Source organism: Sus scrofa, chromosome 1 (assembly GCF_054392235.1).
Source record: "Sus scrofa isolate SSC_HxYL_T2T_F1_AM1 chromosome 1, Sscrofa_HxYL_maternal_Yorkshire_Landrace_v2.0, whole genome shotgun sequence".
NCBI lineage: Eukaryota > Metazoa > Chordata > Mammalia > Artiodactyla > Suidae > Sus > Sus scrofa.
The window spans coordinates 8,130,733-8,146,671 of record NC_139383.1 but is presented as its reverse complement, the minus strand read 5'-3'; the positions used below and the strand labels follow the sequence as shown (position 1 = coordinate 8,146,671).

Genomic DNA, 15,939 nt, shown 5'->3' with positions numbered 1-15,939 from the left:
TGGCCCAGTGTCAAATTAATTTTATTTTGAAGTGGAGTGATTCATAAGGATATGAGCCACAAACTTGGACTCCAAGGATTCCCAAACTGAGTATTCTCACATGGTCACCTTAGCAACTGTAAACAATGACATAATGGTCAAACATCAGCGAAAGGAACAGGCACGTACTGTACAGAAAGTTCCCTTAATGAACACCATGTTTGCCAATGACTTTATTCTTACTCTAATTGTAGATTAGGAAAACCAGCTGTAGAAGTAGGCTAATTTGAACCTAATCAGATCCTCCAACTGGGTGAACGCTGTCACTGAGAGCAATACAGGCAGGACTCACTGCTCTGTGGGAAGAGAGATGTCCAGGCGATTTATGGACTGTGGGAGCCGTAAATGGAGAATAATAGCAAACACTCAATCACCAAGAATTGTATGTACCAGCAAGCGTATGGAGACATGAAATCATGCCTCCCACCAACTTCTTGGAACATTTCCTGGAGCTTGAATAAGGGAGCAAAACGTACGCAAATGATTTTATCTCCTCTCCTCTCTCCATCTACTTTTGTTGAAATTAAGAAAAGGATGGAACATGTCCAGAGGAGAGAGAATTCTGATGCTCAGGGCACAGGGGCTTTGCAAGGTTTTGCCCCAGAGCTGCAGCGCTATTCAAAATGTTTGACAACCAGTATGGTAATGTAAATTGATACAGAAGACAAAAACTCAATCAATGCCTACCACGTGTTTTATAGGCTCTGACAAAAGAAGATCACGTGAGTCAATAAAGTTGTGTTGTTTAGTTACTAAGGTACGTGGAAAAGATTGCCTTTCACATGCCAGGCAGTGCGACTGACAGTGGAGAAATTGCCAAGTGCCTGAAATAGATAAAGACTAATTGCCAAGGCTTCCGGTAAAGTGGGCTGATGAGCAGGGGGACCCCATGTTTCTCAAGTTTCACAACTGAGAAAGGTGTCTGCTGTTTGGAGGGTCTTTACTTTTTTTCAAACAAGAGAAAATCAAACAAAAGTTTAATAGTCTGTATACATGGGAGAGACCCAAGAAAACAGAAAAATTCCTGGGGCTTCTTTATAGATACTATTCATCAGTTTAGGGACTCTAATCTTGGGTTATGAGTTTACGACTTTTTTAACATGAAGGGATGTTAAATTTTACCTAATACTTTTTCTGAGTCAACTAAGAAGAACGTATGATTTTTCTCCTCTAATCTATTAATGTGGTGAGTTAAATTTATTCTCATGTTAAATCTCCCCCGAGTTTGTGGGTAGGGTAAATTTGGGCAAGATATATCTTTGTTTTTATACTGGACTGGATTTGGTTTGTTAACATTGTTTAGGATTTTTGCATCAATGTTTACCCATTTGAGTGTCTGTGATTTTCTCTCGTCGTATCATTTTTGTCTAGTTTTGTCAAGGTTATATTAACCTTATGGAATCCTCCTGCGGGGGTACTTCCTCATTTTCCATCTTCTGAAAGATAAATGATCAACTTTTCTTTGAAAGTTATTCACAGCTATAAATGAAAATAGAACTCCAGTTACATATATTAAAGCGGTTTCTACTTTTCTAAAAAAAAAAAAAAGTTATATAGAATTTGTTCATAAAATTGGCTGGGCCTGCTATTTTCTTTCTTAGGAAGATTTTTGTTGAGAAGATTGCTTTTCAACCTTGTCCTTTTATAGGTGTTCTCTCATGTATTTCTGGCTGCTTTTATTTTTGCCTTTTTTTTTTTTTTTGTCTTCTTAGGCCCGTACCCGCGGCATATGGAGATTCCCAGGCTAGGGGTCCAATTAGCAGTTGCCTGCCTACACCACAGCCACAGCAATGCCAGATCTGAGCTGCAACTGCAACCTACACCACAGCTCACGGCAACGCCAGATCCTTAACCCACTGAGCGAGGAGGCCACGGATCAAACCTGCGTTCTTGTGGATGCTAGTCAGATTCGTTTCCACTGAGCCATGATGGGAACTACAAATTACTTTATGTTTTGAATCTACTAATTCTAATACCTAAAGTACTTGGGAGCACAATTCTTATTTCTGCTGACTCTTCTGTGTTTCTTTGGGGACCATGATCTCATGTTTGGTGGGTCTTCAAACTGTAGAAGTCTTGAGGGCTTAAGTTGGGGATGCACTTTTTCCTGGAGAGGTTTTGTTTCTGTCCTGCAGGGACTGACATCTCAAACTTCAGACACTGAGGACATCAGGCTGCTGCAGAGACTGGGGGCACTTAGTTTCAGTCTCTGCCTCGTGGGAAGCCCAAAGGGTAATCATGGGGCCCCGTCAATACCTCCTTCCTGTCTCCTATGTACGGCGATCTGTTAATTCCAACAGTATCCTCTCTACGAATCTACTTCTCTGCTGAAGCCCTCATTCAGGCCTTATGTTCTCTTTCCGGGACTTGGTCAGTAGTCTCCTAATTGCCTCCCTACATTGATTCCTTTCTCATCTAATCACTTCTGCAGCCGGCTGCCTGATGAATCTTTCTAGAGTGCACTTCTGATTTTATAGTGTAAATTCCTTAAGTTTGCATAGCTTTTCTCCTTTTTTGAAAATACTGTGGGAGTTCCCGTTATAGCTCAGTGTGTTAAGATCTGACTAGTATTCATGAAGAAATGGGTTTGATCCCTGGCCTCGCTCAGTGGGTTAAGGAACCGGTGTTACTACAAGCTGCGGTGTAGGTCACAGACGTGGCTCGGATCTGGCTTTGCTGTGGCTGTGGCCAGCAGCTGCAGCTCCAATTCAACCCCTAGTGTGGGAACACTCCATATGCGACAGGTACAGCCCTGAAAAACAAAAGAAAAAAGAAAATAGTGCCACTAGGTTATCTAACCTGCATGTCACAGTAACTTTGCGGAAAACAACTGATGCACTTTTCTGTTCAGTGGCTTCCTCTTGCCTTCAGAGTAAATCCAAACTCCCCAGACCTGCCTTTACATCCTTCTATTGCCACCTCTGTCCTGCCTTTGCAACTGTATCACCTGCTCGTTCCTTAGACACATCCGACAGTCCAGACAGCCTGAACTTCTCAAAGCTCTTCTCTTCGTTCTTCACATCAGCGGCGCCATCCTATCCTTGCTCTTTCCACTGGCATCATTTTTCCTTCGAGATCTGGGTCAAAGGCGGACTCTTCCAAGACACTTGACCTTCGCCTCATCAGCTGAACAGGCTCCATCACTTCTGTGCAGTAAGCAGTGCACATACAGACACACACAGACAGACACACAGATATAAAGACGGGGAGAGACACGGACACGCACACTCACATTTAGGCTTCCTTTGGGAATGAATCACTTTGTGCTTTGCCTCAGAGTTCCTTCCTCCCCGCTGCTTTATTGGGTCAGGTTCCGTGTCATCATTATAGCCCATGCCCTGTTTCATTCACTCCAACCCCATCTTGATGAATTCTTCAGCATAAGGGTGGCATGTAGCCCACAGAGCACGGTGGAGCCATCCCAAGGAGCCTGTGGGGGCGTAACTGCGAAGTTACACCCACCGCTCCATGAAGGCTTTCCTGATGGAGGGTGGGATTGGAAGTGGGGTGTATTCTGTGGATGATTCCAGGGGACCTACTTCCGAAGAGCCAAAAAGCTAAAGATATTTCTACTGATTTTGTTTTATACGAAGAAGAAGAAAAGAAAAACCTCAGAGGAACAGTCTTGAATGGTCCAGTTGTGAGGCAGTTACTTTAAAGCATAATTGAATAAGCGAAATGTAGCTTTATATTGTGATAGTGGGCAAACTCCTGAACAGGCTAATGAATCAAGCTGGATATTCTCTTTAGGCCTTTGCTATCTTGGTTTGTGGAGCCTCACGTGAAAGTGTCATTGGAATTTTTTTTTTTTTTTTTTTCTTTCTAGGGCTGCACATGTGTCATACAGAAATTCCCGAGCCAGGGGTCGAATTGGAGCTGCAGCTGCAGCCTACACCACAGCCATAGCAACACCAGACCCAGGCCTCATCTGCAACCTATGCCACAGCTTACAGCAACACTGGATCCTTAACCCACTGAGCCAGGCCAGGGATGGAACCCACATCATCACAGAGAAAATGTCAGGCCCTTAACCCACTGAGCCACAGTGGGAACTCCCAGCGAACCTGGGGTTTGGACAAAAGCAGGTGGGGCGCTGCAGCCTCAGCCTGTGGTAGCCGGGCTCCAATCAGCGGCCCTTGGTGATGTGCATCCCCTGGTATTCACATCCCCCTTCCACATTAAATCAAGGTCGGTCTGTACCGCGGACAGAATGTGTCCGAAGTGGCTGTGGGGTCTTGCAGGGCTGGTGGTAACAGGATTGCTACTTCTGCCGTGGCTCCAGGGAAACCGTCTGCAGACACTCAGCCCTGTGGGAGGCCCAGAAGGAGAGGCACTGAGGCCTCCCAGCCAATAGCCAGCACCGACTTGCCAGCCACGTGAGCAAGACCCCTCTGAAGTGGGTTCTCCAGCCCAGTCACGCCTTCAGATGATGGCAGCCCAGCTGACATGCTGACTGCAACTCTCAAGAGAGGTCCAGCAGCCCAGCCAAGCTGCTTCTGGACTCCTGACCCACAGACACTCTGGAGCATGGTCGCGGAGTGTTGCTTTAAGCCACTAATATTCGGAATGACTGGACCACAGTCCTTCTGGAAACAGACAAAAACAAAGAAAACGCAAACCTATGATATCTCCAGGTAACTGCTCAGTCCTGGACCAGAAGAGAAGGAGAGTGGCCTTCGGTCTGTGCCTGGCCAACAGGACCGTGTGGGTCAAGGTTAATTCTGCATTTACCAAACCAGCTGCACCATCTGATTCGAGAAATGACATTGTTCGCACATCCCAAGGCCCTCGATAACCGTCTGTTGAATGAATGAAAGAAACAACAAACAGGGTCGCCAACAAATGACAAAAACACCGAACTTGCTACAGAACCACCTGCCACTCACCCCCTCCCAAGCTTGAAAGCAATAAATGAGTAGCCTCTGGCAGGTGAAAAGACTCGCTGGGCCAGTGTCCAGAATGGGAAGCCTAGCTTTTCTAGATTGTGTTTGCTGGAGTGTCTCGGTCTGAGGAGTCTACCGGCTGGGTCATTGAGTTGCTGGTTATGCCTGGAGTGGGTTCAGTGCAGCCAGGATTTGGGTGGGTGTGGAGCAGCAGCAGGGAAGAGGTCCAAGCTTGCACTTTCTTCTTGTGGAAGCCAACTCTACCCAGCTTGTGCTCCTGAGTCTAGAGCATCCATCGGCCTCTCACGCATGCCTAGATATGCTCGGCAAACATCTGCTGTGCACCTGCAGGAGTCAGGTCCTATGCTGGGTCCTGGGCTACAGGGTGCACCAAACAGACATGGTCTCTGCGCCTGGGGAGCTTGAAGTCAAGCTGTGGTTATCATGATGAATGAGTAGAGCCCCATGCAACAGTGCAACCGCAGAAGGACTGTAGAGGAAGGTGGTGCAAGGCCTTGGGTGGGTACAGAGGAAGGCTCTCGCAGCTCACAGAGCCCAGGGCTGAGCCATGACGGATGGGAAAGAAGGAAGAGAGGAACAGGTGCAAAAAGCCCTGTGGGAAGGAGCAGCACGGCGACTCGGGACCAAAAGCGGGCCGGGTGGGAGGGGCACACGGTTATTGCAGCCAGAAATGTGGATGGGATCTCCTGAGAGATGAGAAAGAGGGGAGAAAAGGGCTCCCACCGCAAAGGAGACGGAGGAGGAGGCGGAGCAGGCGTGGTGGCAGAAGCAGAAGAGAAGCCAGGACAGCATTTAGAGTCAGCAGCAAAGGAAAGAGCACTTCTAGAAGGAACGAGGGAGAGATCGTGGAGCCGAATGCTGCTGAGCGTCACCGAGCACGGCTAAAGCAGGGACAGAATGGAGGTGACCAATTCCACAGCTCAAGTACAGCTTTTCCTGACATAGTTTCCTTCTCAAATGTGGCCTGAGAGAGTTGGTTATAATTCTGATGCAGAAGATGGTGGCTTCTCGAAAATCATGAAAATCTGAATGTAAAAAAAAGAGGCCCTGATCCTCAGGGCCTCCCTGCGGACACGTTGTCTCTGCTAATTCATCGCAGAGTCATTCCTCCCACCGGCCCGTGATGCACAGAGCACCGAGTTTGCAGGCGGAGTATCAGGATTTGCCTCCTGGCTGTGGCACTACCTGGGCTGGGCACACACCCTCAGCTTCTCATCTGTAAAATGCGCATAATGACGTGTCTTCCTCCGTCTCGGTTCGTGAGGATGCAGGACGTCATGCTTTGGGAACCGCAGATGTACAGGTAAGAGTCCCTGACCTCTCAGCAGTCACTCACCTTTCAGCCAGAAGGAGGTGAGAAGGTCTGACTGGTGGGCCGGGGGAGGGTGGGGAGGGGGGGGAGTGCCAGAGGTACCCAGTGTCTGGGGAGGTGGTAAGAGAGGGGACGCCACCCAGGAGGAAAGGGGGCACTGCCAACCAACTGTCTTCTCATCACCTTCTCCAGGGCTGGTCATGCCGGGCCGCCTTCGGCTGCCGGCCAGAGGTGGGTGCTCTTTGGGAGACGAGGGTCCTGCTGGGTCCTGGGACCGCACTGGACTTCCTGCGGCTTTCCGGTGGCAAAGCCCCTGTCAGCTGTCAGCTGGTCCAGATGTCATTTCATAGGTGACCACAGGTCCACACCCCTGAACAGAGGCCAGGTAGGCAGTAGGAGCTCAGTAGAAGCTTAGGGAACAAAGACTTAGTTTCCCCATTTCAGGTGTGAGTGCCTGTCCGTGCCCGTGGGGTCTGAGGCGGGTGTGGCTGGCGTGACGCGCTCCGTGCACAGCAGCCCTGTGCCCCGTGGCCCTGTGGCCCCACAGACCAGCAGCCTATTCTGCTCCTGATGGGAGGCACGGTCAGGCCGAGGCAGGCTGCACCGAGGCCAGACATGCATTTTCTTAGCTCAGGGCCTGGGCCAACTTCTAACACTGCCAACTGCAGCTCGCAGACTGCACACTTCGAGCTCTTGTTCCCTCCCCAACCCGGGATGACCGCCTCCTCCCCAGCTGGGCTCTTTCATTCCCGTAGGATTAGAGTGGATGCACCTGACGTGTCTATGGCAAGGACACCTCGGGTTAAACCTCCTTGGGGAAAACAGAAGAAAATAAAGGGAGGGAAGAGAGAGGAAATATTTAGAACAATTACTGGCAGCTTCCTCTGGATTGTAACTGGTTTCTCTCCTATGTGGAGTGTGAGCTTGTTGAAGCAGGGGCCGCCTGAGTTTCAGCCCAATTGTACCCCAGATCCTAACACAAAAATAGCTGTGTCAACAAAGGTCCTACAAAGGAACCAATCAAGGAATCGTTTCCCTCAATTTAGCCCAAGTCCGAAGCCCACTGACAGGTGGTAGATGAGAGAACTGGCATACCTGGCTGCTTCCGTGTGGGACTGACGATCCAGGACACAGGTCTGTGGGCTGGTACCTCATGGCAAGAGACACATTCTCAGGTAGAATCCTTAACAGTTCAGGTGCCAGGCTGGGCGCCTGACGTCTCAATCCTCGACATTTCACTCATTCCCGGTGTAGACGTACAGAAGAGAACTCGCCCCAGCACTGCCTTGCCGCGCGAACGAGTCAGGACTTCTGTGCAGAGGAAGCTTGTTTCAGGCAGTGATGCATTTACAGCAGTTTCTTTTCTTTTTTCTTTTTTTTTTTTTTTTTTTTTTTTTGGCTACTCCCGTGGCATATGGAGGTTCCCAGGCTAGGGGTCGAATCGGAGCTGTAGCCACCAGCCTATGCCAGAGCCACAGCAACTTGGGATCTGAGCCGCGTCTGCAACCTACACCACAGCTCATGGCAACGCCGGATCCTTAACCCACTGAGCAAGGGCAGGGATCGAACCCGCAACCTCATGGTTCCTAGTTGGATTCTGAGCCACGACGGGAACTCTTCCTTCTTTCTTTTTTAAAAGAGCACCGTTTCTTTCCTGCACCTTCCAAACCCTAAGACAAATGGTGTCATATTGAGGTCTTGGTAACTGTTTGCTCAGAAGGATCGCCCACCACCTGGATGATAAGGAAGTGTCTCTGATAAATCCGTAGTGGACACGGAGCCTGCAAAACATGTTTTTATCTGCACTCTCTGCTTTGACCCTGAGGCCTTTATTGAAAACCTGATAGAGAGGAGCACTTGGAGGTGCCGCGGTGCCACTGCAAAGATGCGCCCCTGGGGCCAGACAGGTGGGGGGGACCGCCGCCCTCGAGGGTCACCAGCATGGGGTGGAAAAGAGACACGGTCTCTCGGAGCCTTGTTTTTTGCTCTGTAAGATCAGGGTGATGTCTCTGAGGTCGTTGTGGCATGTGGGACAAATTGGTTACTGCTCCAGAAAATGGGGCAGGGCATTCCCTTCGTGGCTCAGCGGTTCACACACCTGACTAGGAACCCGACTGGGATGTGGGTTCGGTCTCTGGCCTTGATCAGTGGGTTAAGGATCTGGCGTTGCTGTGAACTGTGATGCGGGTTGCAGACAGATGCGGCTCAGATCCTGTGTTGCTGCGGCTGTGGCGTAGGCTGGCAGCTGTAGCTCCGATGCAACCCCTAGCTTGAGAACCATGTGGTTCTAGAAAGAAAAAAAGAAAGAATGAAAGAAAATGGGGTGAAGCATTATTTTATTCGAATGCCAGCTGGAAGCAATCTCTCTCTTTTTTCTCCCATGTCATGGCAGAATCTGCTTGCCCAGCTCTATCTTCCTTTCCCTTTCCCTTCTGTTTATGGAATCCCGGAGACTGATGTTTCCTCCAGGTCTGCTCTGCCTCAACTGATGCTCTTCCCCCATCACTCCAAGCACTGCCGCTGTGCCCCTTCTTTCACTCTGCTTCTATGTAGAGTCTTAAGAAAACAAAACAAAAAACAAAAGAAAGGGAGTTCCCTGGCGGTCTAGTGGTTAGGATTTAGCACTTTCATCACTGTGTCCTGGGTGCAGTTCCTGGTCTGGAAACTGAGATCTCACATCAAGCTGCTGCATGTCATGACCACCACCACCAAGTCGTGTGCACATCCTGTTGTGTCTTTGGTATTGTACAGTACCTTGTTGCTGGCAGGGTGCAGAGATGTGTGCAAATGCAGTGCTTACAAAGGAATTAAAGAGCCAGGAGCCAAACCAAAGCCTGAACATGATTTGATGTGGGATCTTGATCTGAGACACACACGTTCAGCACTCTGTTGGAGTTGGGGCTGGATGGCCATTTGAACGTGGTTTCTGTGTCTCCACATGAAACAGGAGAAAAGCATTTTAATCTACTTTACCGCATAGGAAGCCATGACAATGTGTACGGAGCGTGCTGAGCTCTTTGAATGTATGGTTATTTCAAAAATAAGCAGACCATAGAGATAGTGTAAAGCTGGAAATAAACCACAGAAATAACTTGGAGGCAGCTAGGAAAGTGTCACAATTAAACAGCTGATGTCCGCCTGACCCAAGAGTGCTGTCGCTCTGTTTTGAGAAACAAAATAGAAGCGACAACCAGGAGCTTAAGAAATTATGTGGAAAAACAATAAAGTCTATCAGGACAATTGCAAATAGAGTGGACTAAGAAAGGACCAGAAGGAAGGCAACTTCAGAGAGCTTCTCTTTTTGAGAGGACCACATTCAGGACAGATGACTATGGCTCTTGGGTGTTTTGAGGTCTTTTACAAGGTTTTAAAAATCCTTGAAGTTTCTCTTGGGACTTTTTTTTTTTTGGCTTTTTGCTATTTCTTGGGCCACTCCCGCGGCATATGGAGGTTCCCAGGCTAGGGGTCGAATCAGAGCTGTAGCCACCAGCCTACTCCAGAGCCACAGCAACGCGGGATCCGAGCCGCGTCTGCAACCTACACCACAGCTCACGGCAACGCCGGATCATTAACCCACTGAGCAAGGGCAGGGACTGAACCCGCAACCTCATGGTTCCTAGTTGGATTCGTTAACTACTGCGCCACGACGGGAACTCCTCTCTTGGGACTTTTAAACACATACTCACGTGGGTAATCAAATCGGAATCCAGACGCACTGATATTAGTTATTCCATTTACCACCAGCCCGTGGCGGATTGTTCTGATCTCGTCATCAAGTCTCTAAAGGTGGAGATGACTTTGCCCTTGACTTTCCTCTGAAATGTCCACACACGAAAGTAGCTCTCATAGGCTGGGGAGGTAGGGGAAGGCATCTCACGAGGAAGGAGAGAAACCGCCCTTGAGCAGTCTTCTCTGTGAGCTTCCGCACACTATGTAATGTGATCATTTTCTTAAACTGAAGAGTGAAATCCTAAAATTTTGCGCTTTATGGAGAGCTAGGGACCATGGTAAGAACAGAATGACTTTGCGTCTCACCAGTTCTCCGTCTCTGTTCCTCCTCATCCACTTAGTCAGGAAACGATCCTGCCTGGACCTTCAGGCTGTATCGAGTCGCCTCCTGGTCCAAGCGCCGTCTTCTTCTGCCTGGATTATAAGGGCCTGCTTACTGGTTTCCCGCTTCCATGGCAATGTTGTCATATTCTTCTGATCAGGATCCTCCAGTGCTCCCACAGCCTCCCAGAATGAAAGCCTAAGTCCTCACTGCGGCCCGCAAGGTCCTTACCATGGCGGTCCTCATCTTTTGAAACATATCTCCTGCTAATTCTTACTCGATGCTGTTTTTAGTGTAGACCCGCAGTGCCTAGAGCACCGTCGGACATGAAGTAGATGCACCATAAGTGCTGGTTGAGGGAGTTCCTGTTGTGGCTCAGTGGTTAACGAACCCGACTAGGAACCATGAGGTTGTGGGTTCGATCCCTGGCCTTGCTCAGTGGATTAAGGATCCTGTGTGGCCGTGAGCTGTGGTGTAGCTCACAGACGCGGCTCGGATCTGGCGTTGCTGTGGCTGTGGTGTAGGTTGGCAGCTACAGCTCCGATTCAACCCCTAGCCTGGGAACCTCCTATGCTGCAGGTGCGGCCCTAAAAAGGCAAAAAGACAAAATAAAATAAAATAAAGTGCTGGTTGAATGAACAAATGAATGGCGACTGACCTATCAGCAGTACCCAGAAGTTGCTGTGTTCTTGGGACTGTGATGGCCTTTCTGGGTGGCAGAAAGGACGTAAAGGGAAATCTTGATTCTCTTCTTTCTAAGGACAGGAGAAGGTACTGGCCAGGACTCCTAGGTTACGTGGGACAGAAATCCCACTCCAACTTAGCCAAAGGGAAGCCGTCTCCCGGAAGCAATCTTCAGGAAGTGCTGAGCTGGGGCTGGAGCCCAGGCCTTGCCCACCCGCATGGCTCTTTCTTCCTGTTGGCTTGTGCTCCGTGTGTTGGCTTCAGTCTCCCTGGATGGTGCCCCTCAGGCTGGACCACAGACTGGGGTCCCTCTTGGATACTGTATCAGTTTCCTGTGGCTACTGTAACAATGACCAGTTTGTGGGCTTAAACCAACCAAACTTTATCCTCTCACCGTTCTGGAAGCCATAAGTCTGTAATTAGTTCCACTGGGCTGAAATCAAGGCGCTGGCAGGGCTGTGCTCCCTGCAGAAGCAGCAGGGGAGAATCTGGTGCTTGCCTCTCACAGCCTCTCTTGGCTGTCAGCGTGCCTTGGCTCATGGCTGCGTCACTCCTATCTCTACCTCTGTGTACACCTTGTCTCCTCTCCTGTGAATCTCAAATCTCCTTCTCCTTCTCATAGGGACACATGTGAAGGTATTTAGAGCCCACCAGACAATCCAGGATCACCTGTCCATTTCAAGTACTTAACTTCATCACATATGCAAATAGTTTTTTTTCCTCTCCATATAAGGTAACATCCACAGGTTCCAGGGATTAAGACACGGACATCTTTGTGTGTGTTTGGGGGGGGTGCATATATTTCGGCGACCTCAACTGCCCTCCTTCTGCATTCATGAATGACAGGAAGAAAGACTTTTTCACCAGCTCTAACTAGAAAAGTTCTGACTCTGACTGACCTGGCTTGGGCCACTGGACATTCTTGGACCAACTGCGGTGGGGAAGTGTGTGGTTGGGAGGGGACAGGCCCCACAGGAGCATCTTGGTTGGAGTAGAGGAAGGAGCTACTATTCCCCAAATAAGAGCAGGGAAGGAAGGCTGCCCGGCTGACCAAAGCCGTAGCTCCATTAACTGGCGGTGTGGAAACACTGCAAAACCGAGGCAGTAACTGAACATGAAAATGGTGGCAAACTCCAATAAGAGTTCTGGGGGCTCGCTGACCCTGCAGGATAAATGAAGAACCAACCCTCACAGGGACCCAGGGGGACGGTTTCCTGAAAGGAAGGCCACAGGCGGCTGCCTTTCCTGGGGGCTCACTGGGCAAGAGACATGCTGGGTTTCTCTTTTTTCATCGGTCTGGACTTCTCCTCGCAATCTTTACCTTTCTGAAGAAGGACCCAAATCTGGTTCAATTGTGGGCCGTCACGATCGAGAGCTGACTCAACGTTAGGTTGTGCGCTGGGCTGGGGGCAGGTCTGCGAAGATGCTGTGCCCAGATCGGCGGCCTGCAGGGTGCAAGCGACCTTATCGCCGCTAGGGGCGCTCCCAGTCCGCTCGAAGAGGCAGTAAGGCTTCCAAGGCGGGGAGCTGAGCACCGACAGGTGGGAATCGGGATGTGGAGCCCTAAGCAGGTGTTAACCATAGAAATCGGAGGAAGTGAAGCCAGCAAGCGCTCGTTCTGGGCTGTTCGCGTGCTTACAGGACGCTTCCTCAGAACCCCAGTTCATGAGCTCCACAGCCGGGAAGCAGCAGTGTCTAAGACATTAAAACCCTCTCCTGGGCGCAGGATGTGGGGAGGGCCTGGGTGAGCCGCAGGAACCAACGCAATCCGCAGGTAGAGGTGAAGGGGCCTGGCGCGGGTCCCCAACGTGGAAGCCAGAGGGGGCTTATTTAAGGGGACAGAGGGCATCCCGGGGCTTGGCAAGGACTGGACGTGATGGGCCATTTCCCAAGCCAGAAAGCGAGAGGTTAGACACGGGGAGCACAGCCCCGCACAGCAGTCACTAAGCTTTCAGATCGGATCAGCGGGCTTCCGAGGTGCTTGGGCTCTAGGAGCGCTGGCCCAGCGCCCCGCCCGCCTGGGGCCACCACCCCCGCCACCCCCGCCACCCCCGCCGACCGGCTGCCGGCAGGGGGCGCCCGCGCGCGGCTAAAAGGCGCGGCAGGCGGCGGGCGGCCTCAGTGCGGAGCGCGGCGGCTGGTGAGCGGTCGGCGCGGGGCCGGGGCGCGCGGGCACGGCGCGGAGCGCTCAGACGCACACCGACGACGGGGACCCGACGGCCGGCCCTCCGCGCCCCGCGACTCCCGCCCAGCGCGCAGCCCGCCGCGCAGCCCGGGTTCCCATGGCGCCCCCGCGTGCGCGGCGCCCGCTGCCCTGGGCGGCGCTGCTACTCGTGGCCGCGCTGCTGCCCGTCGTCTCCGCGGCGGCGGCTCCAGGTACGCGCTGTCCCCAGCCTCCGCGCCGCTCCTCCGTCCGTCCTCCACGCCCCCACTCACCCGCCTGGCGCTGCGGGGACCGCCGCCCTGCCCTGGACTGGCTGCGTGTCCCGCCACTAACCTGGGCGTCCTCCTCGATCGCGGGTCGGGGCGCCAAGGGGCGGCCGGGGACGCGGGGGCCCGGCGCTTGCGGCCTCGCGCGCGGGAGGGGGGCGCGGGGACACGTCGGCGGCAGCGGACCTCAGGGCCCTCGGTTTCCACTTTGCCGTCGAACTGTCGGGAGTGGGGAGTCTCAGCTGTCCACCGTCCTGGGGACGTTTCAGGCAAAGGAAAAAAAAAAAAGAAAGAAAGAAAGAAAAAATAAATTAAAGGAAAGCAAAGCAAAGCAAAGCACCCTCTCAGCGTTGCGGGAGGGTTGGAGGTGAGATGCTTTCCTTGGCCCAGAATTTTCCCCTGGGCATCCATTTTTCCTCCCGTTCACCTGCCCGAGGCAGGATGCACTCGGAGACCAGAAGGGAAGCAGAGAGGCAGGACTGTTCTAGAAGCGCACCCGGAAAGCTGGGACCTGCCGCGGGGCGGGCGGGTACTCCGGTGCCCAAGGTGAAGCCGTGCTCGAGCGGAGCATCTCGGTGGGCGCTTTGGAGCTGGGAGGCGACGCTTGTTTTGAGAGGAGAGAGCGAGGGAAGTGGGGGAGTCGGTTCGGGAGACGCTCCCGTCCCCGAAGGCTGAGACGGGAGACGCGTGGATGCTTTCTTTGGGGGAGGCTGAAATGTGAGCGATGCTTTCCAGAAAATGCCAGCGGGCTGTTTTCAGATTTCGTGTTCGTTTCCCGCAGAGAAAGACCAGTTTTTCTTCCCTTAGCCTTTGAAGGCCCTTGTTTTCACCTCCGGTGCAGGCATTTTCACACTTGACACTGTGTGGCTTTTATTTATGTGATCGGTTTGTAGGAATCCAAGAAGTCAACATTTTTGTTGATACTGTTCACTCCCAGCTGGGTTAGAAAAATTCAGATGCGCTTCCAAGGAGAGCTACTTGCTTTATGCTGCTATTTAGTGTCTCGCTTGCCCTCTTACTACCAGGGAAAGGGGGGAGAGTTGGGGGTCCTTGGGGCTCTTTTTTGATGGGTGCATCCCACATGACGCTTGTTTCAGGGTTATGCCAAGTGCTGGAATGGTAAATGCCACTTTTTCCTAAAAGCCTTTTTTTTTTTTTTTTAAGGAAAAAATGGTAGGTAGTTTTTCTCTCTGTTAGGTACTTCTAGGAAAGCATTCGCTGAATATCTTTATAGTACTTATCAAAAATAAAACTATTTTAAAGCCTTTCAACTTCCCCACCTACAACCTGTGGCTTTTTAAAAATTCTAAATTGAAATCCTCAGAATGCTGAAAGAGTTTTTGTTTCAGAAAACAGACTGAAACGGGAACCAGTGCATTTCCCAGCCTTCTACCTGTTAGATTCCACTGCCACCTGCCCGATGGGTTACATTTGCGTGGGTCTGAAGTCAGGGTGGCTTGTGGAAGCTCCGAGTCCTGCTGTGTTGTGCGCGCGCGCCCGCGGCTCCTTCTCTCGCCTTCTGCTCTGTAAATCATGGAGCTGTGGAATGTTGGAGCTGGAACGTTTGCTGGCCCTTCTCTCTACTGTGTTGACGTGGGATTTGCAGGAAAATGATGGCCAGACTAGAAGCGGACGCAGGAGGACAGGGGCATTTGCAATGCATACTTCCTGCATTGACATAATAGGAGAGGAACAGACTTAACCTGCAGACAGCTCCCTGTGCCATGGAAAAAAAATCAGGGGGCACATAATTTCTTTCATCTGCTTCTCTGGAAAGCTTCCTGTCTCTCTTACTGTAATAGATACAGTCACTGCTCCAGACTTGTACTCTGGGTCTGAGAGTAGGGCGTGGACCCAGTGCTTCCTCTCTGGTTGAATTGATGCATGGACTTAGCAAGCTGCTTGAGTCAGACCCCTTCCTATCCCCCAAATCTTTGGGGCCAGCATCCCTGCAATGAAGTCACCCAGAACCGCGTTCAGAGTGGCAGAGCCCACAGCGCAGAGGAGCTGTCCTTAAACAGAGGTGACTTGCTAGGCATGCCGAAGCTCTAAACAAACCCTTTTCAACTTGGTGGTCGGTGAAAGTGTGAAACAAAACAAGCAAGTTATGCATCTTCCTGGCCTTCATCCCTGTGATAAAATACTGTGCAACCATTACAATTATGACTGTGCTTGCCAGTCTGAGATACATTTTTCTAGAAACACTCCCATACACTTAGAGTAGTTATCTTAGGGTGGGTTATGGACGACCTAAAATGTTTTTTCTTGGACTTCCCATCATGGGTCAGCAGAAATGAATCTGACTAGCATCCATGAGGACGCAGGTTCGATCCCTGGCCTCGCTCAGCGGGTTAGGGATCCGGTGTTGCCATGAGCTGTGGTGTAGGCCACAGATGCGGCTCGGATCTGGTGTGGCTGTGGCTGTGGTGTAGGCCGGCGGCTACAGCTCCGATTTGACCCCTAGCCTGGGAACTTCCATGTGCCTCTGGTGCAGCCCTAAAAAGACAAATAAATAAATA

At 51.1% G+C, this 15,939-nt stretch overlaps 2 protein-coding genes across 10 annotated transcripts in view; one reads left to right on the top strand and one right to left on the bottom strand.

The window, feature by feature from the left end:
- Positions 1 to 4: 4 nt before the first annotated feature.
- Positions 5 to 14,410, bottom strand: LOC146405907 (uncharacterized). Of its 6 annotated transcripts, XR_014843783.1 has the most exons (6): positions 13,917 to 14,410; positions 13,488 to 13,674; positions 7,351 to 7,566; positions 4,983 to 7,066; positions 4,659 to 4,838; positions 5 to 116 (listed from the first exon to the last, which is right to left on the bottom strand). XR_014843783.1 is itself a non-coding variant. In XM_085022311.1 (3 exons), exons 1-3 carry the CDS (start codon positions 13,989 to 13,991, stop codon positions 7,448 to 7,450), a joined length of 381 nt encoding a protein of 126 aa, XP_084878437.1. In that variant the 5' UTR covers positions 13,992 to 14,410; the 3' UTR covers positions 1,713 to 7,447. The 6 variants fall into 6 exon arrangements, 2 of the variants coding, with proteins under 2 accessions (XP_084878437.1, XP_084878446.1); XR_014843772.1 differs by lacking the exon at positions 5 to 116 and having other exon boundaries at positions 1,713 to 4,838; positions 6,439 to 6,625; XR_014843778.1 differs by lacking the exon at positions 5 to 116 and adding an exon at positions 3,313 to 3,469 and having other exon boundaries at positions 4,983 to 7,566.
- The window catches only part of FNDC1 (fibronectin type III domain containing 1), a 100,848-nt gene continuing 97,391 nt past the window's right edge, over positions 12,483 to 15,939 (top strand). For 2 of the 4 annotated variants that reach the window (XM_085022171.1, XM_005659118.4), the window contains exon 1: positions 13,111 to 13,366. In XM_085022171.1, coding sequence (XP_084878297.1) covers positions 13,273 to 13,366 — 94 coding nt within the window. In that variant the 5' untranslated portion in view covers positions 13,111 to 13,272. Of the gene's footprint in view, positions 12,765 to 13,110; positions 13,367 to 15,939 lie in introns of those variants that run through there. The other 2 variants (XM_085022163.1, XM_085022152.1) reach the window with 2 other exon arrangements.

Excerpts from the sequence above, each read along its gene's own strand:
- LOC146405907 (XM_085022311.1), bottom strand. The coding sequence starts at position 13,991 with ATGCTCCGCTCGAGCACGGCTTCACCTTGGGCACCGGAGTACCCGCCC. Across the intron at positions 13,675-13,916 it reads GGCAGGTCCCAGCTTTCCGG|GACGGTGGACAGCTGAGACT; the intron begins GTGCGCTTCTAG and ends AAACGTCCCCAG. Across the intron at positions 7,567-13,487 it reads CGATCGAGGAGGACGCCCAG|AAGTCCTGACTCGTTCGCGC; the intron begins GTTAGTGGCGGG and ends TCCTCTGCACAG.